The following is a 13,080-nucleotide window of genomic DNA, read 5'->3' on the forward strand; positions in this document are numbered from 1 at the left end:
GGAATGAGGTTTTCAATTGCTGGGGACTGATGTCAGTGTGTGGTTCTGCACGTTAGGCCACCAGAAGGTCGCAGGTTCGAATCCCATGCTGGTCACAACTTTGTTGGGGTCTTGAGCAAGGCCCCTAACCCCAAAAAATGTTCCAAGCTTTTGTACATGTGTCTCAAAGGAGAGCAAGATGGCGTATGCAAGAACTATGTACTTCTACAAACAATCAAGTATCATTTCCTGTGCGACATGCTATTGTCCTAGGTGTGTACAATGCCGGTCCGATCATGGGGCGACAATTCTTACATTAAAGGCCCACAAAAAGACTTACTGGCGTGTTATTGCAAGTCCCTTCAATCTTGTGATGATGTGATTGCAAAGAGGCTCTTGGGTCTTGTCTATCTGTGGCCAGATTCCATGCTGACAAGCCCGATTATACAGGTAAACATCAAGCCTGGTACTAAGAACTCTGGCGTGTCCTTCATGTGATTTATTTTATATTATCTGCTGTGATTATAAGGCCATCTCCCTGACCTGTTTATGGAAGACCTGGTAATGAAACATCAGCCTCTCCCAAACCCAAACAAAACTTCCAGTTTTAACAAGTCCAACAGGTTACTGAAGTATAAACAGATACGAATCTCATGAATAAGATGGACTAATATTTGCTTTAGGTTGCCTTGATTAAATAAACGTGATCATGTGTCACTGGACACACGTTTTAATTAGGCATTTAATCAGCCACAGACGATCAAATAGTTATAGACGGTGGAAGGGGCCGCTGTCTGTGAAGGAACTTGGAGGCGAAGCACACCTCTTTCAGTCAGCACTGTAGATTGGTTTGTGAGTTTAGGGCCGACCCCGGTGGAAACGGCTTAATAATCCCACCCAACCCCGGCTGAATCCTCCAGCTGCTGGAAGCCGTCGCTCGCTCCTTCGGTCATTGGCTGCCCGGCTCGCCGCATCCTGCCCGTGGAATAAGCCGCTTTCTGCCGTCTCCACCGGACGCAAGGGAATAAGTCTACAGTCAGCCTTCCTCCGGCAAAAGTACGTACGAAAGTAATATCGCGTTTTCAAGTTTATTCCGTATTTGACGCTTGATTGCTACATTAACTCGCCATATTAACCAAAAATGCGATTCGCCTTATGTCGGGTCATCCAATAATCACGTTATGTGGAAGTAGAAACTTCTTTTAAAAGAACTAGCCGTACTTGTAAATCGTCAAGTGTCTGATTTTATGTATATAGTATTCTGCGTTTTATTTTAGGGCTACTTGAATTTTTTTATTTTATCCGGCATTGTGTATAAATAGGGAAAGTGAATAATCAGCGTACATGTGAATGCATGTCTCCACGTTGCATGTACATTTTGCATTTAACTTGAGCTGTGCATCTCTGATGTAAAGACCTTCAGTATGTAAGCGAGATGGTCTCTTATTTAGTTTATGCAGGAAACGGCCATCTTACCTCCTTTAACGCGCATCGCCCAGCGCCATACTAACGGAATCCGCCTCCGATGCTGCCTGAAAGGCCCGTCCCTGTCCTGGCCGTATTTACAACGGTTATCCTGCCGATCGTCTATCTCTCGGCTTCGGATGAGAAGGAGAAACTTTCGTGCGAGACAAACCAGTGAATTGCGAAAGTGTTGCCCTGTGTGTGACCGCGATGCGGCCACAATAAAGGGAGACTGGATGCAAATCGACTATCTCGCTAGTCCTGGCTGTTTCATTTGGGGAGAAATGTTGTTTTAGCACTTGCCGTTTAAAATGAAATACATTGTAATTTTTATTAATCTAGATTTAAGGTTACTGGGACTCCTTATTAGTGGGCCCATGATATGACCTTGATTGCAGGGATCCTGTTATAAAATGTGTTAAAACTACGCTGTTTGCTTTTCTCTTATTTGGTCCTTATACAACGGAATGCCCTAAATACAGAAACCTCCGCTTCATCTTGCTATACATTTCATGTAATGTGTCCTAATCGCACATCCACGCACTTAACATTTCTTTCGACCTTGACTTCGGCCAGTTTATTTTGCGTGCGTCAGATGCTTGACCTTTAAGGGTATTTAATGTGTTACTTGTTAAACATGCGCCATAATGCTCCGTTAACGTAGCGGATGTTTCTTGTAGCTTAAAGGTGGATCCAATATGGTTAAACGTAGAAGTTTGAAGCCGATGGTGTGTTCCGAATTGACTGCAGGCCTGAACAGCAGCCTGCCCTGTAACTAAGGGGATTTACCACGTTCGGTTTGCCTTTTAAATGTCCCTTGAATGTTGCAGATCAATTCGCTATCATGGATTAGATAAGGGGGTGGCACCGAAGACTTACCTTTTTGTCAAATTTTGACGCCACCCCCAAGTGACACATTGCACAGAACTTGATGGGGTTTTTCCCCCCGCTATACAAACTCCTAGCAGAGTTATCAATGCAAATTAATGCTGTTCATTTTAAACTGTAGTAATTGCAGGATAAACCGAACGGCCGAGCGCGTATTGGAAGACTCTTCTGCTTTTAAATTGACCTGAAATGTCAGGGATATAATACCGTTGAGCAACGTAAGGCATCATAACAATTGTACAATTCGACATTTCATATCGGATATCGCCACCTGAACTCTTCTTACTGTTCAAACACAATGGAGATCGAATAACCGCACTACTCATTTAACGTTAACTTCCTTCTGCAAGCGACGGACTAGGGTTTGATTAGTGCTTTCAGTTGGTCTGTATGCCAAGCTTTTTTTTTTTTTTTTTTTTTTTTTTGCTGTTTGCTTACTGGAGCTGTTATAACTTGTTGGCGATTTTTGTACCACTAATCATAAGGTGGCGTGTTTTCTAATTTTAATATGTAAAATTGTTGTTCATTGGTTAACACGCATGCCTAGTGTGTACCCCCCACATGCATGTGCTCAGTCTGAAAAAATGTTGGTGAACCCTGGGAATTGTGGGGGGGCAGTGTCGAGCACTGTCTGCAGCAGCCTGCTGCGCATGTGCAGTCTCCTGCTTTGGGGGGGGTGCAACTGAGCTGCCAGCAGCCTCTGTGTCTGCATGAAGATGCTCGGGCCCTGAAAGCAAGCTGGAACCAGGCCGTGCGCGTTAACGCTGGCGGTCCGACGGCCGCAGACAGGCAAGGGGGGACAGAAAAGCAACTGACCATGGTGATCGTGTGGTGGTGCCTGTATCTGGCCGTTCGGAGTCTCGGCACACATGGCAAGTACCCCGTTTATTCCTCAGACGGGTGCACTGTACCCCGGTGCCGGGCCGGTCACCTTGGAGATCGGCGTTACAGATCATCCTTGGTCTGGAGTAGTTTGAGGGGGACGTCTGGTTCACTAACTGCCACTGCTGTTTGGGGATGAAACCATAGCAGCCTCATGCATCCTAGTCTAGGGGGTTTAAATGACCCTGGAGTGATGTGCTGGGTTTGTCGGCTTGTGTGTGTGTGAGAGCACCTTGACGTGAGCTTTGCTTATGATCTGTTGACCAGGAGTGGAAGGTGGAATAATGGTTTCCTACATTGATCATTAGCACCCAGTGCCATCTGTCTATAACCTTTTTATGGCGAGATGACTGCCTTTGATTTGGCCCTGTTACACTGGATCTAGGCTCCAGGGCTGTGTGACCTCCACGTAACCCGAACTCGGACCTGTGATTGCCATCTATAACGTATGCGCTATAAATGTAGCCTTAATGTAGATGGTAACATGATGGTCCAAATATTTTAGGATTGAAATAATGAGTGAATTTCAGACATCAATACCACGTTCTATGGCACTTGTTAAAAATGGCTCATAATCAAGGTTGGGAAGCCTGACTTTAGGCTAAAATTAACTCATGATAAAAAAAATGCTGGGAGGAAATTTTTTTTATTTGTTTCCATGGAGACTAGCAGGCACACGTGACCATACCTGTGGGCTGTACTACGAAAAGCCCGTAACTTACTGGATTTAAGGTAGTCTGGGCAAAATGTAGGTGAATGAATATGAAGTCAATTTAAACTTTGGTACCTTAAATCCGACAAGTTACCCTAATGAGCCAGTAACCCCGCTTCGTAGTACAGGCCACTGACATGTAAATAAGCAGTGTAAGGATTTTCACAGCCCTCCCCATGCTGTTTGATCCTTCTGTACTCTGTCCCTAGAGGCCCCGCCCTCCCTGTACACACACTCTTGCTTTACACTCCTCTCACGGGTTTTATATGCCTGTGACTGGCTGACCTGGCTCCCTCACTCTCTCCACAGCCTGGATCATGGCCTCAGTTCTGCAGAAGCTCATCACACCCCTGGCCAGCGGCCCCGCTGAGCCCCCCAGGAACAAGGTGACGGTGGTGGGGGTGGGCCAGGTTGGCATGGCCTGCGCCGTTAGCATCTTGCTGCGGGTACGACCCCCGTTCCGTCTTCGCTACTACATTGACATCTGTGCTGTTTTTATTTGTAATACTCCTATAGTTCCCTGTGACTGCCCACTGTCATGGCGTAAGACGTGCAGTGACCTTGCTTATACAGTGCCACCTGCAGGGCTCCTCTTTGACCACCTCTCATGGTCACCGTCTTCTGCACTGCAGGAACTGTGCGATGAGATGGCCCTGGTGGACGTGATCGAGGACAAGCTGAAGGGTGAGATGATGGACTTGCTCCATGGAAGCCTCTTCCTGAAGACCCCCAAGATCATCGCTGATAAGGGTGAGTGTCCTCAGCTGGTTCATGTGGGTCCCCTGAGTTGGGCTGAGAGGCTAAGATGCAGGTCTTTCAGCTGAGCGAAGCGTGGTGCTGCCCTTGCGTCTCACACTGAGAGTGCTTCTCTCTGACAGACTACTCTGTGACTGCCAACTCGCGCGTTGTGGTGGTAACGGCTGGCGTGCGGCAGCAGGAGGGGGAGAGCCGTTTGAACCTGGTCCAACGTAACGTCAACATCTTCAAGCACATCATCCCCCAGATCGTCAAGTACAGCCCCAACTGCATCCTCATCGTGGTGTCCAACCCAGGTGCACACCCACCTCCGGTTCCCGGTCATGCCGTGCGTATGGAGGCATGCCGTGCTACGTTGGTGACCTTGGGTGTCTCTTCCCAATGCAGTGGACATCCTGACCTACGTGACCTGGAAGCTGAGCGGCCTGCCCAAACACCGCGTCATCGGCAGTGGCACTAATCTGGACTCTGCCCGCTTCCGCTATCTGATGGCTGACAAGCTGGGCATCCATGCCAGCAGCTTCAACGGCTGGATCCTGGGGGAGCATGGCGACTCCAGCGGTGCGTGTCTGTGCCTATGAGTGACGCCAACACCTGTTAGCTAGGAGCTAAAATCTGTTTGGGTAGATGTGTCTGTGCGATGGCTGACAGCCCGCCCCCCCCCCCCGCCCCCAGTGCCTGTGTGGAGTGGTGCCAACGTGGCTGGGGTGAACCTGCAGAAGCTGAACCCTGATATCGGCACGGACGTTGACAAGGAGAACTGGAAGGACACACACAAGGCTGTAGTGGACAGGTGAGCTTTGTATTTCCTCAGTGTAGTAAGAGTGGTGCTGCTGCTGTGTGAAATCCTGTAAATATCGACTGTAGCATCAATGGCTAAAACATCCTGTTACCTTGGGCATGAGCGTTATGCAGCGTCTGGTCCAGCACTTGTGCAGCTGTTGAACGTTTGTCTCAGTGCATATGAGGTCATCAAGCTGAAGGGATACACCAACTGGGCCATCGGCTTGAGTGTGGCCGACCTGACCGAGAGCCTGGTCAGGAACATGAACCGCATCCACCCAGTGTCCACCATGGTCAAGGTGAGCCTGTTTCAGCCCCCTAGATATTAACACTTGGCGTTAAACCTCCAGCCCAGTGCCGCCGATGCCTTTTCAGCTTTGGGATGACCTGGCTCTGATCCGCAGGGTATGTACGGCATCGAGGGAGAGGTGTACCTCAGCCTGCCCTGCGTGCTGAACAGCGGGGGCGTCAGCAGCGTCGTCAACATGACCCTGACGGACGAGGAGGTGGAGCAGCTGCGGAAGAGCGGAGACACTCTCTGGGGCATCCAGAAGGACCTGAAGGACCTGTGAGGTGTGAGGTGGCACGCTCACGTTGAGGCGCTACTCTGCTCCAGCCCCCCCGTTCGTGTAATGCTTCTCCAGGTCTCGTTCAGGAATATAGGTACTATTAGCTTTTCAGAGGTTTTGCTGGTCACATGTTTGTATTCGTGTTCCGTGTGAGGGCTCCGCATGCAGCCAGTCTATCACGTCCCTTAACTGAAGCGTAATTAGCCATCTTGATCAGTGGTTGCCGTTTTGGAGATTATTGGCAGTGTTTCAGGCTTGGCCTCACCTGTTGGGAGTCCCCTTCTGCAGGGATTAAGTGGATCATTCTCTGGATCAGAGGTTGTGGGTAATCAAGAGTGCCGACCAGATTAAAAGCTCTGCAATAACGCTTCCTAAACCTATTGTAACTTGTACTTGTGGTGATAACACTGATAATAAAATAATGCTGAACTGCATATTTCTGAGGTACTTTTTTTTGGGGGGAGGGAAAATGTTTTTGCGAACTTTTCAAGGCACTCATGATTTCTGAGCTTCACTTTAGTGTTCCGAACGCAAAAACTATTGATATAGTGCCCCCTTGTGGCACGAACAAATGTCATTCAAAAGAATTCGTCGGATTATTTTATGGAGGACGACAGAGGTAAGAAGTAGTGAAGACACCGATATGCGATAATCTAAATCTCAATACTACCTGTTTAGAACTAAATCCATTCGCGTAATGTCTTATCGATCAACACTTTGCTTTTTTTCTGAACTTCACTGGAGGAAATTTCTAGAACACTTGGATTACTCAACCTTTTTTCGGCCAAAATTTTTTGGCCAGTCAATTGATCATAAATGGGTCCGTAAGTATATAGACTCTTGTATTTATCACTGGAGCTTGCTGACGTGTTACCCGTGGGTGCGTATACTGGTTCACAATTCGGTAATCGCGTGCTATGAATTTTTAATACACCAGTTTTGAATTTCTGACGATACAACTGCAAAGCAAATCCCGTGTGCAATATATATATTAGTCACATTTATTTAAAATGCAGCGCCAGTATTAAAAGTTTTACTTCCCCAAAGAAGTCACAATCAACGATTTCTCAGTTATAATGGTCAAGGAAAATTAATAGCTGTAGGTAAAAGACAATGTCTACAAATATTACATTTAATTTTACCAAAGACCCTAAATATATGGTAACATTTTCTTTTTGCTGAAGCCTTCATTTAAAACGCTTGTCCAGTCAGGCGGAGAGCCCCAGGTCTCGGATGAACATCAGGTAAGGTAGCAGTTTGCTGGTCTTGGCTCCTGCATTGCTTGCTTTGGGTGGGAATCCCCGATCGCGTTTGCCGAAGCGAAGTCCGAAGGGATTGAAGTTGAAGTTGCTCCGTGGGAGTCGGATCCCGCAGGTAATTTGATGCTCCGCTTGGTTTCCCCTCGCGATGTAACAAAGACTCTTCTGATCTGCGGCATCTGAACCGGGGGCTTCTCTTAAAGTTACCCCAGAGAGGTCTTTCTGGAGAGATTCTAAGTAATCTAAAGTTTTTTTTTTAATTTGATTAGTTTCAACAGGTTATCAAAAAGCATTTTCAATCTACCTGCGTGTTTATGATTTAAGAACCGAATAATCTCGAATTAAACTTAAACTACGACGGAGTTTTAGTGCTACTATTAATATAAAATTTAAAAACCTCGAGAATAAAGTTGGAACTTCAGATTAAATTTGCAATTTGCCAGAATAAAGTCATAACTAGAGAATAAAGTGAAAATAAAGTCAAATTTACGAGAAAAAAAGTCTTAGGCTTACCTTTCGAGAAAGTGATTTGCTAAAATAGTCAGAATTGGAAAATAAAGTTACGAGAAAACTCGCAATGGAGTTTTTGAAATCGCAAAGTAATTGAAAACTATGCGAAAAGGTTCAGAATCGTGTAAGGGCATTGCGTGGCAAAATGAGGGGGTTTAAGATCGCTGATAAGCTAGCCTCATATTCCATATTCAGTTTTATGGCTTTAACTTTTAACGGAAGTAAGACGGGGGCGTTTATAATGACAGAATCGTGATGTCCAGTACACAGACAACGATGCACACCGATTATTTTTGCGCTCCAAACCATTTTGTGATTTGTGCAAAATCGTTTTATTGCTAATATATATGTCGCGTCAGCTGTAATGACATAGTGGTTTAGCATTTTGTGCTCCTGACGACTATTGCAATCCCCTTTGTTTCTTTGATTGCTTTACGTACGATTTTTAATTAATTTTTGAATGTTCGAATGTATCCGTATAATGTGCCATGGGACAATACATGAATAGGTTAATAACTTTAAAACTAGACAAGACAGGCACATATATAGTGAAGTGTGCTTTGATCAGTGGACTGCAGGGAACAATGCTCACCACTTGGAAATAATCGGTGTGCATCGTTGTCTGTGTGCTGGACATAACATTCAATTCTGTCATTAAAAACGCCCCCTCCTTACTTTCGTTAAAAGTTATTAAAGCCAAAAAATTGAATATGGAATATGAGGATTAACAGCGATCTCAAACCCACCTCATTTTGCCACGCTAAGTCCATACACGATTCAGAATCTTGTCGCATAGTTTTGAATGACTTTATTCTAGAGACATTGCGGGTTTTTTCTCGTAACTTTATTCTCCAGTTATAATGACTTACAACTTTTTTGTACAACTGGCAAATTACAACTTTAATCGTGAAGGTTCCAACTTTATTCTCGAGGTTTTATATTTATATTAATAGTGGCCCTAATACTCCGTCGTAATAATCAGAATGAAACAAAAAAACAAAAAACAAAAAAACTTACCTGAATTATCCATTGTCTCAACAGAGCCAAACTCATTCGATGACTTTCCCATCGTTCCTTGCTGGAAAAACGCAGCAATGGCAAGTATCAGGGCGAACGTTCTCATTTTTGGACTGTACGGTACAGAATAAAAGATCAGTTAAAATTTTATCTGATCGCGTCCAGTGATGGACGTTAGTCGGCAGCAGTTCCCGATTTTTCTGATACTTGTGTATATATATAGAGGGTGACGGTACCGTTAGTTATCTTATGCCGCACGTGGGAAGCCGCGGATTTCAGCGAATCGGAAGGCTATGCGTTTCTGATCGCGCCAATCACGGAGCTGTCCGTTGTGCTGAAACCAGTTATTAGCAATTTATGGAACAATATACCTCATAATGCTACGCCTTTTGTGTTGTGCTGTTATAATGACAGACACAGCGCGTTTCATTATGTAAAAGTGAAGCTGGATGCTTGATTAAGCGACTTTGATGAATGCATACATTTATGCGGGTCCGCGTTTCAACAAATACTGTAGGCCTGTATGTAAACGCCGTGAAGTTAACACATTAAATGGCTTTTGATGAATGTGATGAATTTTGATGATATTATATTGTTCATTGTAATAATACACGAGAGCGCTGTATGATTTAAATTTGTATTTAATTTAATATTTAATCTAAAACAAGAAAACCGCAAATATAACTAATTTGCATTGACAAATCCTTTGACATACGCTTCTATTTAGATTTACTAATCTATCTTTTAGATTTTCTCGGCGCATTTATTGAAAAAAAGACTTTCCTTTTCTACTGAAACGAAAATGTAACGCCTCATCGTCAATATTAACAATTTGCCAAATGCAACAACTAATACTGAGTACTAATATTTAGCATTCTAAATATCAACAGAATCTATAACGTATTACACTATTAAAATCCGAGGTTTCGTGCTATATCAGCATGTAGGAGTTTCGAAGTTTCTTTTGTGTTGATACATTTTCATTGTTAGAATCGTCATCGCCACTTGAATCAAGAAAAGCAGAATCATCCGCAAGAGGGAGACAAAATTCGATTTGTTCTCGCACAAATTTCATTATTTAAGATCTTGAAAGACTGTCGACAGGTGGCGTAACAACAGATTATTAATTTTTAAGTAAATTGGTATATTTCTGGGATATCACCCCTTACACATAATTCCTTCTAACGATCTGGTATAAGCACTAAATTGGTTGTGGAAACACTGATCATATGTTTATATGCTTTAATATTATTAACCTGATGTGACATATATCCTATGAAAACTCGGCATAACTGCTTATTCAGCAATCTGCACCTCCTCCCGCCGCCCACTTTTCAGTCGACCCTGGGTGAAACTGGACTTTATTCGCAGTCTGGCGGGTTGCGGGCACGCTTGGTACCTGGTTCGACAAACAGCGCACCACCTCATTCACTTCCAGTCTCCTGCTATACGTTTTAACACGGTGTAAGTTCGGACTTCTACAACATGTGCATATTTTGAGGTCAACTGGAGAAGAAAATTCAAAAACAGACAGTTTTCTTTCCGACAGGCTTGCCATTTGTGACTAGTTAGACATTTCCAAAAGGCACGATGCCGCTTTCTCGGTCCCTGTCGATGTCCTCCTTGAGTGGGTTGCCAGTTTGGGAGGATGAAGGTCTACCAGTTGAAGATCTGCTACTCTTTGAAGTTGCCTGGGAAGTAACTAATAAAGGTATCGGCGCTACACGAAAGTGTTACATATATTTTTTAAATACGTTTTGGTTTTGTGATTTATTACGGTTTTGACAAATATGAGACTTAATCGTGGCGTTTTACAATAATCACACGAAAGTGGCTCGACTGTAACATAAAACAAGACCGATCAAATCATGAAAAAACCTTTTTGAATTTTCACCTATATTGATGAGGGGATATTAGCCTATTACTGAGTGGCAGTATCAGTATGTATAAGACATGCTTGTTTTGTATCACAGTATTAGTTACTGTATGCGGTAATATTGTTACATGCGCATTGTTATATGATTATATAATTATATTAATGACTAAGGTTGTATCGCCTGCTTGCCAAAGAGCATTAATAGGGAGCAGTACTGGAGAAAAAAGTCTAAAAACCTTCTTACGTACAATGGTGCTCTGTTAGTCTGTCTTTGCCGCCCCTATCAGGACACTCACCTTGCTGTGGTATTAATGTGAATAAATTAGTCATCGTTACTGTTATTTGAAAGGTTTTCTATTGACCGCAAAACATTATTAAAATGTTTAAGTCGTAACTGCTGCTACCGTTGGATGAAACTGGCACTGAATGCTTTATAATTAATGTGGATATGAGTATTGATACATAGGCCTATTGCATTTCTATTTAAATGCCTTGTGTAACAGGCCTCCATGAACTGTATCGGTGATATCTGTATAAAAGACAGCCTCAGTTAAGGGCCGTGCTGATGGTCAGAACAGACCCTTAACCTCAAAGCAAACATTCACGGCCCCCTGAGAGGAGAACATCGATCAGCCCGAAAGATTACATATTAAGCTGTAGTCAAACACCGAGTTTTGGATCTGGAGGGTTTCAGCGGAAATAGTGGTTTTCAGTGAAGTTCACCTACCATCTGGACGCGACACGTGTGGTTTTTACCAAGTGTGTGGATGGTACTGTGGTCATTTGCCAATGATAACATCAACAACTGTGAATATTTGACCACTGCGACTTCAAACGTTATGCGAATATTCGTTTGTTTACGCAATATTATAATAATCATTTTATTAGATTATACTCGACTACGTATAAATTCTCACCTGTTGTTGTGTAGTTGTCTCTAGCATTCCTTGTTTGTTTGATTAATTGAAACATTAAAGAATTCATAATATGCTTTTTCACGGTCTCTCCTGAAAAGAGAAGTTATTGCGGTCGCTTCTCCTCCCCCCTGCAGTTGGAGGGATTTACACAGTGATTCAAACCAAAGCCAAGATCACGGTGGATGAATGGGGAGAGAACTACTTCATGGTGGGCCCATACTACGAGCACAACTTCAAGACCCAGGTAGAGAGCTGCGACCCCCCGAACCCTGCGATAAAGAAGGCCATGGACTGTCTGACAAACAACGGCAGTCAGGTACGCAGCGCCGGAACCTACGAGTGCAGTGAAAAAGTGAAACACAAAGCGACAGTGCGACAGCAGAGTTGCTGGCTGGGTACCTCAGTATTTGTTCACCGAGTCCCTATAAACTGCATGGTTATATGCGCGCCACCAAGTGACGAAATGTATTAATTGTTCAAACAACCACAACAAGAAAACCATACAGACCGTAGTAAGGTAGAACAGAACAGCATGTATTGTCATCGTACGTACAGTGAAATGTATAAAGTATTACTCCCGATCACTGCAAACGCAACAACCACAGCAGCAATACAATAATTATAAAAAGTCTTGAAATTAAATTAAATATAACACCTTATAGACACATGTGGGTATGTACGCGTAAGATATTAATCTGTCATGAGGTATATCTCAGCGTGAGGTCAGAACCATACAGAAAATAATGCACCTCAGGATAATATGTACATTGTACTCTTGCAGAAAGATTCAAGTAATGGATGTGAGTTCAGTTCACATATAAGCCCTTGTAAAAGAACTTGTTTTAAATGAATGAATGAATATTACATTTATATAATACTTTCCAAGACCCCCAATCAATGGGGAGCCACTCCAGCCGACACCGCTGTGTAGCCCCCACCTGGATGATGTAACGGCAGCCATTCTGCACCAGTACGCTCACCACTCAGTAGCTAAGGTGGTGAAGGGGCAGGAGAAAATTCACCAATTTAAAAACAGGGGGTGATTAGGAGGTCAGATTTAAAAGGGCCACAGTGGGCAATTTATCTAAGGTAATAGGGAACCAACCCTAGTCTTTTGAAAGAGGCCCAGGGATCATTTATGACTTCAGAGAGTCTGGATCTCAGTTTTACATCTCATCTGAAGGACGGCACCATTTTTGCAACACAGTGACCCCATCACTGAATTGGGCGTTGGGATCCACATTGACCACAGGATGGGCTCCCCCTGTTGGTCACACCAACACATCTTCCAGCAACAACCCAGCCTTCCTAGTTGGTCTCCCATTCAAGTACTGACCAGGCTCAAACCTGCTTAGCTTGGGTTGGCGTACTTAGTCCAAACTGCAGTGCGGTGCGGTGCGGTGCAGTGCGGTGCGGTGCAGTGCAGTGCGGTGCAGTGCAGTGCGGTGCAGTGGAATGCACACATACA

The 13,080-nt window shown here is 44.1% G+C and overlaps 2 protein-coding genes across 4 annotated transcripts in view; both read left to right on the forward strand.

The window, feature by feature from the left end:
• Nucleotides 1-758: 758 nt before the first annotated feature.
• Nucleotides 759-6,467, forward strand: ldhba (lactate dehydrogenase Ba). The gene is made up of 8 exons (XM_049020135.1): nucleotides 759-1,035; nucleotides 4,235-4,371; nucleotides 4,558-4,675; nucleotides 4,804-4,977; nucleotides 5,069-5,242; nucleotides 5,357-5,474; nucleotides 5,640-5,763; nucleotides 5,869-6,467. Exons 2-8 carry the CDS (start codon nucleotides 4,243-4,245, stop codon nucleotides 6,034-6,036), a joined length of 1,005 nt encoding a protein of 334 aa, XP_048876092.1. The 5' UTR covers nucleotides 759-1,035; nucleotides 4,235-4,242; the 3' UTR covers nucleotides 6,037-6,467.
• Nucleotides 6,468-10,161: 3,694 nt separating this feature from the next.
• The window catches only part of gys2 (glycogen synthase 2), a 16,158-nt gene continuing 13,239 nt past the window's right edge, over nucleotides 10,162-13,080 (forward strand). Inside the window, exons 1-3 of one of the 3 annotated variants that reach the window (XM_049029231.1) lie at nucleotides 10,162-10,283; nucleotides 10,369-10,530; nucleotides 11,747-11,928. In XM_049029231.1, the coding sequence (XP_048885188.1) occupies nucleotides 10,410-10,530; nucleotides 11,747-11,928 (303 nt within the window). In that variant the 5' untranslated portion in view covers nucleotides 10,162-10,283; nucleotides 10,369-10,409. Of the gene's footprint in view, nucleotides 10,531-11,397; nucleotides 11,466-11,746; nucleotides 11,929-13,080 lie in introns of those variants that run through there. The other 2 variants (XM_049029222.1, XM_049029240.1) reach the window with 2 other exon arrangements.

Source organism: Brienomyrus brachyistius, chromosome 1 (assembly GCF_023856365.1).
Source record: "Brienomyrus brachyistius isolate T26 chromosome 1, BBRACH_0.4, whole genome shotgun sequence".
Taxonomy (NCBI): domain Eukaryota; kingdom Metazoa; phylum Chordata; class Actinopteri; order Osteoglossiformes; family Mormyridae; genus Brienomyrus; species Brienomyrus brachyistius.

Coding starts and splice junctions, on each gene's coding strand:
- ldhba (XM_049020135.1), top strand. CDS start 4,243: ATGGCCTCAGTTCTGCAGAAGCTCATCACACCCCTGGCCAGCGGCCCC. Junction 4,372..4,557: donor CCGTTAGCATCTTGCTGCGG/GTACGACCCCCG, acceptor TCTGCACTGCAG/GAACTGTGCGATGAGATGGC. Junction 4,676..4,803: donor CAAGATCATCGCTGATAAGG/GTGAGTGTCCTC, acceptor TCTCTCTGACAG/ACTACTCTGTGACTGCCAAC.